The sequence below is a fragment of the Natrix helvetica genome (assembly GCF_964273705.1).
Source record: "Natrix helvetica genome assembly, chromosome: 9".
NCBI classification, from domain to species: domain Eukaryota; kingdom Metazoa; phylum Chordata; class Lepidosauria; order Squamata; family Natricidae; genus Natrix; species Natrix helvetica.
In genome coordinates this window covers 6,242,271-6,258,547 of record NC_138560.1, presented here as the reverse complement: position 1 = coordinate 6,258,547, position 16,277 = coordinate 6,242,271, and the positions used below count along the sequence as shown (strand labels likewise).

The 16,277-nt window shown below is 45.2% G+C and overlaps 1 protein-coding gene across 3 annotated transcripts in view; it reads left to right on the top strand.

Moving 5' to 3' along the window:
• The window catches only part of KCNN4 (potassium calcium-activated channel subfamily N member 4), a 53,674-nt gene that overhangs the window by 15,016 nt on the left and 22,381 nt on the right, over positions 1-16,277 (top strand). For all 3 annotated transcript variants that reach the window (XM_081962256.1, XM_081962257.1, XM_081962258.1), the window contains exon 2: positions 13,399-13,494. In XM_081962256.1, the coding sequence (XP_081818382.1) occupies positions 13,399-13,494 (96 nt within the window). The remainder of the gene's footprint in view (positions 1-13,398; positions 13,495-16,277) is intronic.

The following is a 16,277-nucleotide window of genomic DNA, read 5'->3' as shown; positions in this document are numbered from 1 at the left end:
TTAATTTCAAGCGTTTGGGGCCCAAAGCTGCAGCCTGCAGATTACATCAGGAGAATAACCGATATTCAAACTTTTCGTTTTGTTCCCTGGCCAGTATCGACAAACAGCCCGGAGCAAGTTGGCTTGAAGTGAAAGAATTGTGCTAGCTAGTTCATGTACCTGGGTCTTGTCTTGATCCTCATCAATCCCGATATCCTGCTTGTTTTGGCAGCGTGTGCTCATTATGGGATGTGAGTTACCGGCAGCCGCTTCATCCACTCCGGCGCAACTGTGTGTGCGTTTGTATGCATTTGAAGTGGAAAGCGCAAGAGAGCTAAGCGTGGAAACGCGGGCCTTCGCTATCCAAGTTTGTGGAAACGGCGAAACAGCTGCGGCGCAAGCGTAACTTTCCATTCTGAGTGTGCCAGTTCAAAACAACACATCGTGAAAAAGGGTGCGCGAGGGGAGGCAGCTCAGGATCTTAATTCCCACAAAATATTTGGCCGCCGGCCCAGAGATCAAGGAAGCAACAACAACAAGAACCAGGATATATGTTTGTGTGTGTGTGTGTTGGTATGTGTGTTTCCTCTTGGTCAGTTAGCAAAACCCCCAGCCGTATCTTGCAGGAGCTGCAATAAGAGTGACCCAAGGAGTGTTCTGGAGGGAGTGACAGATTTTATTTTCCTGGGCTCCAAGATCACCGCAGATGGGGACTGCTGCAGCCAAGAAGTTAAAAAAGGCTTGCTCCTGGGGAGGAAAGCGATGGCAAAACTAGACAGCAGACTAAAAAGCAGAGACGTCACCCTGCCAACAAAAGTGTGTATAGTCAAGGCTATGGTTTTCCCAGTTGCAATGGATGGCTGTGAAAGTTGGACCATAAGGAAGGCTGAGTGCCAAAGAATGGAGGCCTTTGAACTCTGGTCCTGTGGAAGACTCCTGCGAGTCCCTTGGACTGCAAGGCCATCAAACCGGTCAATCCTAGAGGAGATCAACCCCGACTGCTCTTTAGAAGGCCAGATCCTGAAGAGGAAACTCAAAGACTTTGGCCACTTAATGAGAAGGAAGGATTCACTGGAGAAGAGCCTAATGCTGGGAAAGATTGAGGGCAAAAGAAGAAGGGGACGACAGACAGTGAGGTGGCTGGATGGAGTCATTAAAGCAGTAGACATGAGCTTAAATGGACTCCAGAGGATGGTAGAGGACAGGAAGGCCTGGAGGAACATTGTCCATAGGGTCACGATGGGTCAGACACAACTTCTCAACTAATAACAACAACAGGCAATGTTCCTGTAGCAGATCCTGTATTCATCTTAGCCTTAAATCCCCTTTAAATCTCATAGTGATCAGCGTGTGAAAAATGCCCAGTGCAAACCCGTTTAGGTTTCTCAATGCTGCAGGCCAAAGAGAGGAAGAGGAAGATTTCCTGTGGGGCCCGCAGGAACGCCGAGTGCTGCCTTCGCTTTTGGATTGACAGACCGAAAAGCTTTGAGGAAGCATCTTGAAGGAACTTCCTTGTTTTGGGCTACCAATGGGATAGAAAGTGGCCTTTTGTTTGGGAGTTGGCGGATTGCACAATTCCTCCACATTTGGCGCAGGGCCAGGGGGCCTTGGTACACGTGCCCCATATCGGCTCAGAGGTCTGCTTTCCCTACCAGCTCTTCCTTATTCCGGATTGCCGTCTCCTCGCCTCTGCCTGACCGCCGCCAAAGGGCACCCGTCAGTTTCCCTTGATGGATGAGGATTCCCCCCCCCCCCTGCCCCTGATCTTGAGTCTGCAAAGAGACTTTGGCTCTCTTCTGCTTTGGTCTTTGGTGTTTTGGAACACAGCGGAGAAATTGTCGGAAACGTGAAGGAAAGCATTACTCAGAGGTTCTGCGATTGGTACAAAGATATTAGGATATTAGGAATACCTCTGACCTCCGCTCCTTTCGTATAAAGCTCAAGACCCACCTATTCCAAGTAGCTGGCCTGGCTCAACTTTGATCTAACTATATCGCTCCTGACGGGTTTTTTATTTGGGTATTTTAATTGTATTCAATTATTTAGGGGTTTTTTAAACATTGTGATTTTATTTATTTATTTATTTATTATTTATTTTATCAGACTTATTAGTCGCCCCCTCTCCCCACAGGGACTCGGGGCGACGTACACAAGCAACGGTCTACGGACTACAAAGGAGGAGGTAAAAATAAATAAATACAATAATCAAAGAAGTTAAAACCCCAATAAGAATAAAAGTTTAAAAGCTAACATTGACAATTAAAATTAACCAAGGGGTGGAACAGTTGTCGAGATTATGCCATTATTTTAATTGTTTTTATTCATTAGCCGGCCTCCTCCTTGTACATGTCTTGGTATACGTCTTTGTTATATGTATGTCTTGTCTATATATGTTTTTCATATGTTTTATTGTACGCCGCCCCGAGTCCTTTGGGAGAGGGTGCGGCTAAGAAATAAATATTTATTATTATTATTATTATTAAAGGGGTTGCAATTTGTGGATTTTTGTTTAGTTTTTCCAAATCCAAAATTATTATGTAAATGAGCCGCCTTCTTAAAGTTAAGAAGGTAGCTCACTTTACAGCCAACTCCTGTCCAAACGATGGTTACAGCCAGTGGTGGGATTCAAATAATTTAACAACCGGTTCTCTGCCCTAAGGATTTCTTCCAAAAACCAATTCACCAAACTGCTCAGAAAGTTAACAACCGATTCTCCCGAAGCGGTGCGAACTGGCTGAATCCCACCGCTGGTTACAGTATTTTCAAATCTGCATATAGATTACAGATTAACAGAGTTGGAAAGGACCTTGCAGGCCAGTTAGTCCACAGCAGCAGTATCCTTCCCCTGGAGTGGGGAGGGAATGGGGATTTTACAGTATCCTTCCCCTGCCATGCCCACCAAGCCACACCATGCCCACAACGCCACGCTCACAGAACCGGTAGTAAATTTTTTTGAATCCCACCACTGGACTGGATGGAGCACGGGATGGGTCAAAATCAGTAGGCAATTCCTCCCGGAATGACTTATTCTTGAACTGCCTTCTTGTGCCAACGACTGCTGGCATAAGGGCGGGGCCCCTCCTTTGTTCTGGAAGACTCTCCTGTGTTTTTTCTGTTTTATATCCATTTATCCGACAACCACTTGCCCTGCTCTGATTTCTGAGGAAAGGCTGGTTAGTCAGCTGTAGGGAGCTGTTTCCGAGGAACTTGAATGGGTCACACATTACAATGCTAGCAGCAGTTCAAAGGTAGTGACACATGGTGAATGTTTGCCAGCAATGGGAGGACAGAAGAACGCTCAGCCAGGTGTGTCTGTCCAGGTACCTTTTGCAGCAATGTCAGCTCTCCCCTCGTACACCATGCAAGCCTCGAAGGCAGCCTAGGATCTGCGGGCCACACAACATGGACTTTGTGGTATTGTGAGAAACTAGGGCCATATGTTTAGGGATGCAGTGGCTCAGTGGCTAAGACACGGAGCTTATCAATTAGCACGCTTGGCATTTCGGCAGTTCGAATCCCTAGCGCCACATAATGGAGTGAGCTCCCGATATTTGTCCCAGCTTCGGCCAACCTAGCAGTTCGAAAGCAGGTAAAAATGCAAGAAGAAAAATAGGAACCGCCTTTGGTGGGAAGGGAACAACGTTCCCTGCGCCTTCTATAGTTGAGTCATGCCGGCCACATGACCACGGAGGCGTCTTCGGACAGCTCTGGCTCTTCGGCTTTGAAACGGAGATGAGCATCGCCCCCTAGAGTCGGGAATGACTAGCACACACTAGCAAGGGAACATTTACCTTTACCTTAAGGCCATATTTGGCCTTCAATCCAGATCTTAGAAAACTGTCTTTTCACGCTGTTCTGGGCCAGCTAGGCTGTGGGCTTGATTTCCTTCCTTTGTGTATTCGGCATCATTAAAATAGGAATTTCTCCTTGGACTCAGATCTTTCTTTCTGAGCAGTCAGATTTTCTGGATCAAGACTCTTGACTTTAGATTGCATTTGCTTAAACCATAGTCCATCTGTCTGAGGACCCTCTAAAAGGTTGCAAAAGACCAGCTGTCTGCAAGGAATCCTTCCATTCCCCACCATCCTGTCAGAGCTGAAGAAGCTTCTGGGATGAGAAGCAAAATGTCTTCAAAGAAAAAAAACAAGAAGTACCGTTGCCTCCAAAATAAGACCCTTTGGACTACCGTAGCATTTTTGTGGTTTATAAACCATGATCGATCATTTAAACCAGGAGTGTCCAAACTTGAGAATTTTAAGACTTGTGGACTTCAATTCCCAGAATTCCCCAGCCAGCATGGCTGGCTGGGGAATTCTGCGAGTTGAAGTCCGCAAGTCTTAAAGTTCTCAAGTTTGGACACCCCTGATTTAAACCTACTGGGCACATTTAGCCAACTACAGCTCCTTAAATAACGGCTTTATGGTATGTTCAAAGCTTGTCTCTGCTTTTGATCAGACTGAAATTCTTTTTGATGTCTAACCCTTCCTATGTGCAAAGCATTTTTGCTGTATGAGTAAGCTCAGGTGAGGCCCCTGGATGAATCAGCTCTCATATGCAGGAAACAGGTGGTCCTCAACTAATGACTGAAATTGAGCCAGAATTAGGGCCATGGGTCATTAAGCGGGACTACCCGTACAATCACAGCTTAAGCTTTTTGGTGGGAATTATGTCTCTTGACCCAAGGTATTGCCAAACAATTGTAACCAGCTTGATTTTCTTTGATGATCTGAATACGGCATAAACGAGAAAAAGGACTGAGAAAATATCTATAGACCCCTCACATCCTGGACATAAATCTATTTTGACTTTTCCCCTCTGGATGCCGCTATAGGGCATTGCGTGCTAAATACAAAGAGAGTTTTCCCCCTCCGTGTCAACATTTCGTTCCCACAGCACTGCCCCATTTGTCTTCTTTTCTCATCCTTTCATCTTTCCTATTGTCTTCTCCAGAATAGAATAGAATAGAATGGAATGGAATGGAATGGAATGGAATGGACTGGACCGGACCAGACCACACCACACCAGACTACACTAGTATAGAATAGAACAGAACAGAACAGAACAGAATAGAATAACAGAATTGGAAGGGACCTTGGAGGTCTTCTAGTCCAACATCCTGCTTAGGCAGGAAACCCTATTCCAATTCAGACAAATCATTCTCCAAAATCTTCTTAAAAACTTCCAAAGTGTTGGAACATTCACAACTTCTGGGGGATGTTGTTCTACTGATTCAATGTTCAATGTTCTCACTCTCCTTAGTTCTCCTTAGTTCTAAGGTGTTTCTCTCCTATTGGTTTCTTACAATTTATCAATTGTCGTTTATTATGATTGATGTGCTATTATTTGCTGTTAATAGGCACACTGCGAGCTTATGCGCCGGAGACAAATTCCTTGCGCGTCCAATTACACTTGGCCAATAAAGAATTCTAAATCTAAATCTCTTATTCTATCCCATGCATAATCGTTATTAAGACCTTGGTCCAGGATTGGAAATCCAAAGTTCAAATCCCTTGCAAGATTGTTGTTGCAAAAATAAAACAGGAAGGGTAAGCATTTTGCACACTTGTCTTGAGGTCCTAATGACTGGATTTATAGATGGAACTTTATAGGGTTCCAGATCTTATCTCTGGAAACTGCAGCATTTGTTCCCCTTGTTTCTTAGCACAGCAGGGAAAGAAAAACAGAAAAGCTTTGCTTGATATTGCTGGGAGCTCTCTATCCGGAAACACCTTTTCCTCCTTCCCCCCTTTCCTTTTATTTTCTCCTCCAACTTGTTCTGGCACATACTCGGAGCCCAAGGAACAAGTAAGTTCCTCTTCTTTAGGCACAATCGCTCCCTTCATGGCTACGACTGGAGAAAAATACATACTGCAGCTGGACTGGAGTCAGGATAAATATGAATTTGGATAGCCTGGTGACAGGTGCTAACATGATTGAACAATCCTAAGGGGTGGGAACTTCCCTCTTCTCCTTCCAAAAAGGTAGAGAAGATGCTGGGGCTGGCGAAAACGGAGGAGAGTTTAGAGTGGCCTTTCTCAACCGTGGCAACTTTAAGATGGATGGACCGCAACTCCCAGAATTCCCCAGCCAGCCAGCCGAAGTTGACAACAGTTTAAAATTGCTCCCATCGAGAAATGCTGATCTACCGGTAATCCTTGACTTACAACTACAGTTGAACCCATTGTTCCCGCTGCTAAACCAGACAGTTCAACGAGACGTGCCCCATTTTGTGACCTTTTTTTTTTTGCTAAGCCCATCACTGCAGTTGTTAAATGAATCCTATGCGCTTGTTGACTTGGCTTGTCGGAAGCGAGTTTGGAAAGTTACAAAACAGCGGCCACATGGTTGTGGGACACCAAAACGGTCATAAATGCGAATTTAGATCCTGTGTGACTATGGGGATGCTGCACCTCCTCTCACTGAAAAGGTCTCCTTCCCTTCGTGCTAAAATTTTCCCAGCTAAACAACACCTCTCAAAACATTTTTTTTACCTTTACCCTGTTTATAGAGACCACCTATATCAGAGTTGCCCAACCCTTTAACTGCAGTGCAATAAAAACCGCTCTGCGCATGCGCAGAAGCAAAAAACAAGATGGCGCCACCGATGGTGCCAACCGGAAAACCGGTTCAGGGGCGTGGCAGGCCTGGGTCGCTGCCATTTTCAGCCGAACCAGTCCGAACTGGTAGAAACCCACCACTGGGTAAAAGACACCAGGCCAGGAAATGGGAGGCTGTGAGTTCTAGTTCCACTTTAGGCATAAAGCAACTGTGTGACATTCAGACGGCCCCTCTCTCTCTCAGTTCCAGGAAAAGGTGTTGGAAACTCTTGGGGTGGCTTTGGGCCAAGCTCTTAGCCCGGCCCAGGTTAATGTTGGATCAGGGAAATAGGAAATGGAGACTCGGGGAGAAAGGAAAGAAATAGATCCCATAAACCACAAAGTCTCTCTTAGGTGTGCTTTGATGAAACCTGCTGTGTGTATACATGTGCATGTTATAAGTCTGTATGGAATGTGTGTGTGTGTGTATAGTATAATCTTTTTTTTTGCCACACTTGTAGGAGCACGGTGGCTCACATGGTTAGGAAATGCAGGTTAGCAAGTGTTCAAAATCCTGTTGCCATAGGACAGGGTTAGCTCACGTCCTTCGCTCTAGCTCCTGCTGGGGACATGAAAACAGACCTCAGTTGTGGCCCGCCAGCGACCAACAGAGCTGGCAGCAGATTCGGACAGTGAGGAGGTTGGGGAGGAATATGAACCAGTCTTGGAGTCTGGGGAAGGCCCTGATGAGGGCTCTGTGTCGGAGGCAGAGAGAGGGCCAGGCAGTTTTGGGCTGCAGGCGGTACGCCTCGGTACAGGTGTACCGGTGCCTGCCAGGAGCACTGGGTACCGTTCTGGTATGGTGCTCCGGAGGGCCTAGCCACCTGCCCACCATCCTTACCTATATCTGAGCTCTTCAGTGCTTCTGCGCACGTGCATGGAGTGTACGGTGCCTGCACGATGCTCTGCCGAGCAGTTGGAGCATCGCAGAGGTGAAGCTGAGTGTGCCCGCATGCTGTGTGCATTCATGTGGTGGACACTGGGCCCTGTTGCACCGTACCAGTTGCAACGGGATCTGGAACCCGCCACTGGGGTCAGGGCTATCCAACAGTTATCAGCTGCCTTCTGAGTCAGAGATCAGTGGGGCAGAAGAACAGCTGGAGCCTGTTCCCAGTGTGCGCATGTGCGGAGTTGCCAGACGAAGGGAAGAGCTAAAGAACAGGGGTTGTCTCGGGAGTAAGGCCACAGTGGACGATGAACGGCCCCTCCCAGAGGAAATAAAAGAGGAGTGAAAGGGGAGTGGAGTTTGCAGGAGACCATTAGTTCGCTTCATTGGTTCGTGACTCTCCGAGACTCCTTGCCAAGTTTTGCAGATATCAAGCCAGATAAGGTCTGTGACTGTAAATCCTCCCTTGAAAGACTTTGCTGGATGTGAATGAGCAGAATTCACAGTCAATTAATAAAAGGGTTTTTTTGTCGGGACCAGGAGTTGGCTTCATGCTCTTGGGAAGCTTCGGTCAAAACACCCTCAACTGGGCATTCCCCAGGTAACGGTGATGTCACCGGCTAATCCTTTCAACTTAGAAGGGCCTCGGTGCTTCTGACCTGAGCGTGGTGCCACAGTTGTTAAGTGAATCCCTGCAGTTGTGAAGTCAATCATACGGTCATTTACGTGATTCCAGCTTCCCACATTCATCTTCCTTCTCGGAAGCTGGCTGGGAAGGTCACACGTGAGGATGACATAACCGTAGGCATTTATGCGCGCATAGGGTGAACACAGCTCATTAACCTTGATTGTTGATCCCTGAAGGACTTTGCCTGGTTACAATCTTATTTATTGAGGATGTTTTCCCTCTGCCGCCTTGGCTGTCCTTCAATACCCAGAATCGAATTGCTTTTTATTTTCCTTTTCAAATCAAACTTGAGCAGTGCCACGTCTTCGAGACGGGACCAACACGTACCTGAGTTTTTTTTTCATGAGCCCCTTATCATCTTCAAAGGGGAGTTTACAAGGATGCTGGAATATAAGTGGCACCTGCTTCCTTAAGAACGGGGAAACAGTTGGATTGTAAAGCTCGTTTCGAAGTAAAGTTTTATGGCTCTTTGCGCTGCTTGCGGAAAAGCGTGTCCAGAGTTATGACAGGAGGGCCGAGGGGAGAGCCGACTTCACTGAAAACAGGCAGCTTCTTCTAAAAAGCACCTGGCTCAGGTGTGAGGGTAGTTTATCTGGGTGAATGTCACGGCAACAAGAAAACACCATCACACATTTGGTCTATTGGCACAGCCTTAGTCACTCCCCTCGCCCTTGTTTGAGGTGGCAAAATTTAACTCCTTCCATGCAGCAAGGAGGAAAAGACAGTAGAGATAGGCCTCGACTTGCATCCGTTTGTTTAGTGACCAAAATTACGATGATGCTGAAAAAAGTGCCCTTTTTCACACTTAACGACCGTTGCCGTATTCCCCATGGTCATGAGACTTGCATTTGGATGCTTGACAACTGCTTCATATTTATGACGGTTGCAGCGTCCCGGGGTGTGTGTGTGTTCACGGGATCCCCTTTTGCGACCTTCTGACGAGCAAAGTCACCGTGTGACAACCATGTGACTAGCTTAACAACTGCAAGGGATTCACTTAAGAAATCTAGCAAGAAAAGTTGTCAAAGTGAGGCAAAGCTCACTCAACACATTCCTCACTTAGCAGCATAACTTTTTGGCTCAACTGTGGTTGTAAGTAGGGGTGGGCTCTGGCTGCTGCTACTGCCAGTTCGCTCAGGGACATGCTGCACATGCCCACTTGATGCGCTCCATGCACACATGCACAATTCTAAAAAATGCTTCTGCACATGCGCAGAAGCAAAAAACAAAATGGCGCTGCCTATGGCGCTGCCAAGAGAACAGGTTTGAGGGCGTGGCAGGCCGAGTAAGTCCACCCATGATACAAGTTGTCAAGGTTGAAAACAAGCATCAAACGAAGGAGAGAGGTGGATCAAAGAAGCTACAACATGAGAGGAAAAAGTGGCTCACTTTATGGCAGCCAAGAATCAGATTACAGATTAACAGAGTTGGAAGAGACCTTGTGGGTCATCTAGTCCAACCCCTGCGCCCAAGCAGGCCCTACACCATTTTGGACAGATGACAGTCCAGTCTCTTCTTGAAAGCTTCCAGGGATGAAACTCCCACAACTTCAGAAGGAGCCTAGTAGCACTTTTTTTTTAAGGCAGAAGTTTTGATGTGCTGCAATTTACCTCAGCAGGTCCATAAAATCTAGCTGCTTGCGCATCGAATGTCATGAACGGCACCTCGCAAAAGCTTTTGCCTTCAAATAAATGGGGTTAGTCGGGAAAGGCACATCCAGACTCCTGATTTCTGCCATAAAATGGAGTCGCTGCATTTTTTTTTTTGTAATAAAATTTTTATTGGTTTTTCAAAATTTATAGGGAAAAGGGTAAATGGACAGGTATACAAATTTTGGCAGTTGCAAAATGTGAGAGGCATCCCTCCCTCCATACCCGTAACATACATTTATATATAATGCATTAGTATATAATTGATTATAATCAGCATATTAGTTCTATTATTAAATTCGATCAAATTAAACATTACAATATAAAATCCAAATATAATTCCATTTTCACTTTCGGTCAATTTATAATAATATGATTTTCTTATTTATTTCCGTGATCTGAGTCTTCTTGCTATTGCCCCATCTCCCTCCACTGGCAGAGCTCTGGCCCCTCCCGTGTCCTGCGTGTCCGTTGTGGTGTCTGGTGGTTTCTCTAGGAGTGTTTTATTTTTTTCCATAAAGGCCTGCGCCTCTATGGGTGAATTAATTCTAATTCTTGTCTCCTCCCAGAATATCAGCATACCTTCAGGCATCAACCATCTAAACCACACCCCTTTCTGGTATAATTTATTCGCTAATTGCGAATAATTTTTTCTTTTTTCTCTAATCTTCTTAGGGATCTGCTTCAGAATGGTTATCTCCATATCATGATATGTCAATGCTTGCCCCCTTTGTACACCCAGAATTTCATCTCTTGTGCTTTTTCTAAGGAATTTAATGTGAACCTCCCTGGGTACATTGTGTGTTCTAGCGTAAGCTGAGTTCACTCTATAAACCAGGTCTATATCCCACCCCATCTGTTGTTTTTCTTTGTGTGTGTAGTCAGCCAGAATGTTTGTCATGATGTCCCTTATATTTTCCCCATCTTCTTCTATAACATTTTGAAATCTAAGATAATAGGACATTCTCTCAAATTCTAATTTCATCTGTTGGATGTCAAGATCTTTGTTCCCTTTCTGCACAGCTTCCACCCCCCCCTCACCTCCTCCACCCCCCCTTCCACAAGATTCAGTCTTTGTGAGTTCTTATATATTTGGGCTTGATTTTCTTTAATTTCATCTTTCATTTCCCTTAGCTGTTTCTTGATTTCCTCCTGGCCCTGTAGAATTTGTTGAAGCATTTGTTGAAAGTCCATCTCTGTAGTCTTATGTTGCATCAGTTCTGTTATCTTTGACTGTGTGGCTGGACTGGATGTTGCGGATGTTGGAGCAGAAGTGGCAAAGCCAGGTTTTCCAGGAGGGGGTCTTTTAGATGCCATCCTTTATAACGTTAGAAGTTCAGTCCAAATATGAAGTAAGCAGTTAGAAAAGAAGGGTAGCCAGGTGAATCCGGGAGCAGAAGAACCAGGCAGAAGAGAATCTCTCCAATAAGTCTGGCAATAGATAGAAAATTTCCCCTAGAAGGTTGAAAAAAATACCAATCCACAAGAGATTCCTCTGGGAGACACGGAGACAAAGACCGGAAGCCTGAATTTTAAAGGTGGAGTCAGGTTTCAGAGTTCATAAAGACAACGGAAGTGTGCCATCTTGCCCTGCCAGTTTTGGGCACAGAGGCGTAACAAAGTTTTTTAAAAAGTTCCAAAAGTCCTCAAATCATTGTCGCTGCATTTTGAACCAGGTGTTGGCATCAAATATTTGGACGAGGTCTTTAGGGATACAGGCTACATTTACATGGCACGGGATGTGTTGGGAGCTGCACGTATAAGCAGTTCTTGACTTACAACTGTTCCTTTAGTGACCGTTTGAAATTACAATGGCTCTGGGGAAAAGCGACTTTAACAACCGGCGCCTAGCTCAAAACCCCGCCAGGAGAATTGCGGGAAATGAAATGCCTGTTTGATTTTGGCTATTTCCAGCCGGGGCACCAAGCCAGGTGCTCTGTTTGTCTTTAAAAAAGAGGAACGCTGCAAGACTCATGAAGGGGCCCGTAGAGATCGTGAGGTCCCCACAGCTGCCGCCGGAGACTGACGTTGTCTCTGATCCCAAAAAACCAGTGGGAACCAAAAATGGATCCTTCAGCACAGACAAGATGTGACCTCCGGGGCAGCGAATCCCTTGTTAATTATCTTTTGTTTAAACTGTGTGAACAATGACTTCCTTCTGTTAACCTTGAACGGACTGCCATGGCGGTTTCTTGAGTTCCAGGCAGCTTCCGTGGCTGACAGCCAGGTATCGGCCTGGCTTTGGTGAATTCGCCTACTGTAATCCCTCCAGCAAGATGTCCAGAGTGCAAGGAATGTTGTATGAGGCTGATCCTAGTGGGAAGGCAGGACGCCGGGCTCGGTGGGATGGCTTACCTAGGCAGAGGGCTGCGCATCTAGTTATGGTTTTAACAAGGGCATTTTCAAGGGGCAGCTTAAAGGGTGGCATGTAGTAAGAAGTCACAGTGATCCCCTTCTCTCTTCTTCCTTCTTCTCTCTTCCTCCTCCTCCAATATAATCCTCTTAAAAATCCCAATTTTTCTCTTTTTTTCCTCCTCCTTCTCCTCCTTTTTCCTCCTCAGATATAAATCCCCTTAAACATTCCAATTTCTTTCTTTCTTTCTTTCTTTCTTTCTTTCTTTCTTTCTTTCTTTTCTTTTTCTTCTTCATCTTCTTCCTCCTCCTCCTCCTCCTCCGCCTCTTCTTCTTCTTCTCCTCCTCCTCCCCCCTCCTCCTCCCCCCTCCTCCTCCTTCCTCCCCCTCCTCTATAATCCCCTTAAAAATTACAATTACAATTTCTTTCTTCTTTCTTTCTTTTTCTTTCTTTTTTTCTTTTTCTTTCTCTTTTTTCTTTCTTTCTTTCTTTCTTTCTTTCTTTCTTTCTTTCTTTCTTTCTTTCTTCTTCTTTCTTTTTCTTTCTTTCTTTCTTTCTTTCTTTCTTTCTTTCTTTCTTTCTTTCTTTCTTTCTTTCTTTCTTTCTTCTTCCTTCCTTCCTTCCTCTTCCTCTTCCTCTTCCTCTTCTTCCTCTTCTTCTTTCTTCTTTCTCTTCCTCCTCCTCTATAATCCCCTTAAAAATTCCAATTTCTTCCTCCTTCTTTCCTCTTCCTCTTCCTCTTCGTAAAATATAATCCCCATAAAAGTAGAAATTTCTCCATAACTGTACCATGAAAAAGGCCTACAAATGTCACACACAAAACAAGACAAAGTGGGCTTATATAAATCTTCCTCAACTATCAATTTTTCAATGAAACATGACATCCTGAGGACACACGTTGAGATGGAAACTCTCCCAATTCCCTGCTTCAGTTGGGAATTCAGGGAATTGCATTCCACCAATCTGCATAGGGGGAGGGTGGGAAAAGCTGGGTTCAAACCCCTCAACTTCATGTCTGAACCAATCCAAACCGGAAGCAGCCCACCTCTGGCCAGAGGGAACATGGCGGTCACAGTCCCCTGTTTGACTGGAACGGAAGTCAAACTAGCCACGGGGAAGACTTGAAGGAAGGAGCATTAGAGGTTCTTCTCTAACCAAGGGGAGACCTCTCAAGCCTTCGTTGGTCTCAGGCCCTTGGACCTGAGGAGTTTCCTTCACACATTTCTTCTTTCTTGCTCTCCTTTCAGTGGTTTGCTTACGCCTTCATGACCAAGTGCCTCATCACCCTCTCTACGGTGGGATTATTGATCCTGATCTTTGCCTTCCACGTCAAAGAGATCCAGGTAAGTATGAGGGAGGGTGGGTGATGCTGCTGGCATCTATTGGGAGCTTCAGCCTATTTTAATTGAATTTGGTGGAGGGCTTCCCATTGCATCCCCGAGTCTCACCTCAATGTTTGGAATCCAGCGGGAGAGCTGTTGACCCAGGGAAGCTTCTAAGAGTTTCTACAAAGCAGCACAAGATAAAATAAGGAGCAGAGAACCGTTGAGACTCACCCAACAAGGTTATCCATCTCAACGGCTACCTTAGTTAGATGGGCTCATCCCTTTCATGGGTTATGAATAGCATCTGTTGCCTTTTATGAACCCAGAAAACCTACCTCTGCTCTGGAGACATACAGCAACAAGGAATTCTTACCCATCAGGTTGGTTTCAAGGAGAACAAACCAGAAGGATTAGGGGTGACGTTATAGCAGTCTTCCAATATTTGAAGGATTGTCACAAAGAAGAGGGATGGCCCATCTATTCTCCACAACATCTGAGGGCAGGACAAGAAGTAATGGCTGGAAACTTACCAAGGAGGGATCCAACCTAGAATTAAGGAGAAATTTCCTGTCAATGAGAACAATTAGTCAGTGGAACTGCTTGCTTCCAGAAGTTGTGGGTGGGCCATCGAGAAGAGCCTGGACAGCAGGGGTGGGATTCAGCTGGTTCAGACCAGTTCGGGTGAAGCAGATGCTAATTTTGCATCTGGTTCACCAAACCGGTTGTTTCGAGGAATGGCTGGCCCCGCTCCCAGGAGTCTCCACGCAGCTTGTTTATCGTACCAGATTGGGAGGGCAAAAAATGGGCCTACTGGAAGTTCCGGAAGTCCCGGAAGTCCGGAAATGAAACTGTTTCCAGCCTCCGGAGGGCCTCCAGAACCCAAGGGAGGACGTTTTCACCCTCCCAGAGGCTCAGGGAAAGCTTCCGGAGCCTGGGGAGGACGAAAAACAGGCCTCCCAGAAGTTCGGAAACGGGCCCATTTCCGACCTCCGGAGAGGCTCAGGAGCCTTGGGGAGACCGTTTTTGCCCTCCCGGAGGCTCAAGGAAAGCACCCATAGTCTGGGGAGGGTGAACCCCCCTTTCTGTGAGGAGGCTGAGGAGACCACGCCCCCCAGGCCACACCCATCTAGCAACCAGGCACAGAACCGGTTGCTAAAGTTTTTCAACCCCACCTTTTTTCAGTGTTGTTGTAACTTTGAATAGTCACTAAACAAACTGGATAAATGGAGGGCAGCGTGGAGAAATTATCCCATAAATATGGGAGCTACCCCAGAACGAGACCTGAAAAACAACAAACGTTGACTTGGGGTAGGACAGGTTTACTTAGCCCATGTCTGCCAGGATCAACAATCTTCATTTTAATTATGTCATAACAAAAAGATTGTTATGGCCAAACTTTGGCATACTTTGCAGATGCCATTCCTCTAATAATATGAAGCTGAAGACCTACCTGTTTTGTCAAGCCGGCCTGGCATAACGTTACTATCTTGCCACCCCAGGTCATTTTACAATGGGAAATTTTGTTTTTAATATTTTTGGGGTTTTAAACTTTGTAAGTATGCTTATTTATGGACTTATTTTTACCTCCTCTGCACGATTTTATGGTGCTATCTTGATTATTGCTCTGTACGTCGCCCCGAGTCCCTGTGGGGAGAGGGGGCGACTAATAAGTTCAATAAAATAAATAATAAATAAATAATAAATAATAAGAAAATGAAAATACTTATCTGAGTTGCAAGGAGGTGGAAGTAATCGGTGTTTTACACATGCCAGGTGCAACCAGAATTATTAAAGGAGAGGAACAACTAGAATAATTCACCCCATCAGCCCAAAATGAGACTTCATACATTTATACATGTTTATAGAAATAGCTTAATCAAAAACAGCTGATTTCAAATTAAGGCTAGATTCCTTCTTTATCTGGTGTCCCACGAGCTGCACTTCAGAAATTGGACGCAGGCTCCTTTAATACAAATTCAACGCAACTAAAGAATAAGTGTAAAAGTTTGTTTAAAAACAACCTCCCAATAATCTTACTCTGCCCTGGTGTTGAATCACTTCCCTTATCTGTTTCGTGTTAAAAACTACACGTGTGGGTTCCAAAATTTGCAAAGAAGCATCGGAGAACTGAGATGGCTAAGATAATTTACTGACCTTAGTTATTTTAAGTTCACGAAGACGATTCAGAGGAGCTGGACAATGTAGAAATGTGATAGACAAAATAGTTTACTTTATTGTCATTGCATCTCTTACAACGAAATTAAATGCCATCTTCACACATCCTTCACCTTCTATATAATCGAATTGAAAACACCTGATATATAAAATAAATGACAAATCAACCAAAAACCAAACAAATTATATAAACAATCAGTCTCAAATCTGGCACAAGAAATTTGTTTATTTGTCTGATTCCTACAGTCGCCCATTTCAGCAATTGGAATATATATCTATTTTGGGTACAGTGGTAGTTCTCCCCAAAATTTGAGCACTCTAGGTAAAGGTAAAGGTTCCCTTTGCACATATGTGCTAGTCGTTCCCGACTCTAGGGGGTAGTGCTCATCTCCGTTTGAAAGTCGAAGAGCCAGCGCTATCCAAAGACGTCTCTGCGGTAATGTGTCCAGCATCACTAAACGCCGAAGGCGCATGGAGCACTGTTACCTTCCCACCAAAGGTGGTTCCAATTTTCTACTTGCATTTTTACTTGCTTTCGAACTGCTAGGATGGCAGAAGCTGGGACAAGTAACGGGACCTCACACTGTTACACGGTGCTAGGGATTCGAACTACTGAACTGTTGACC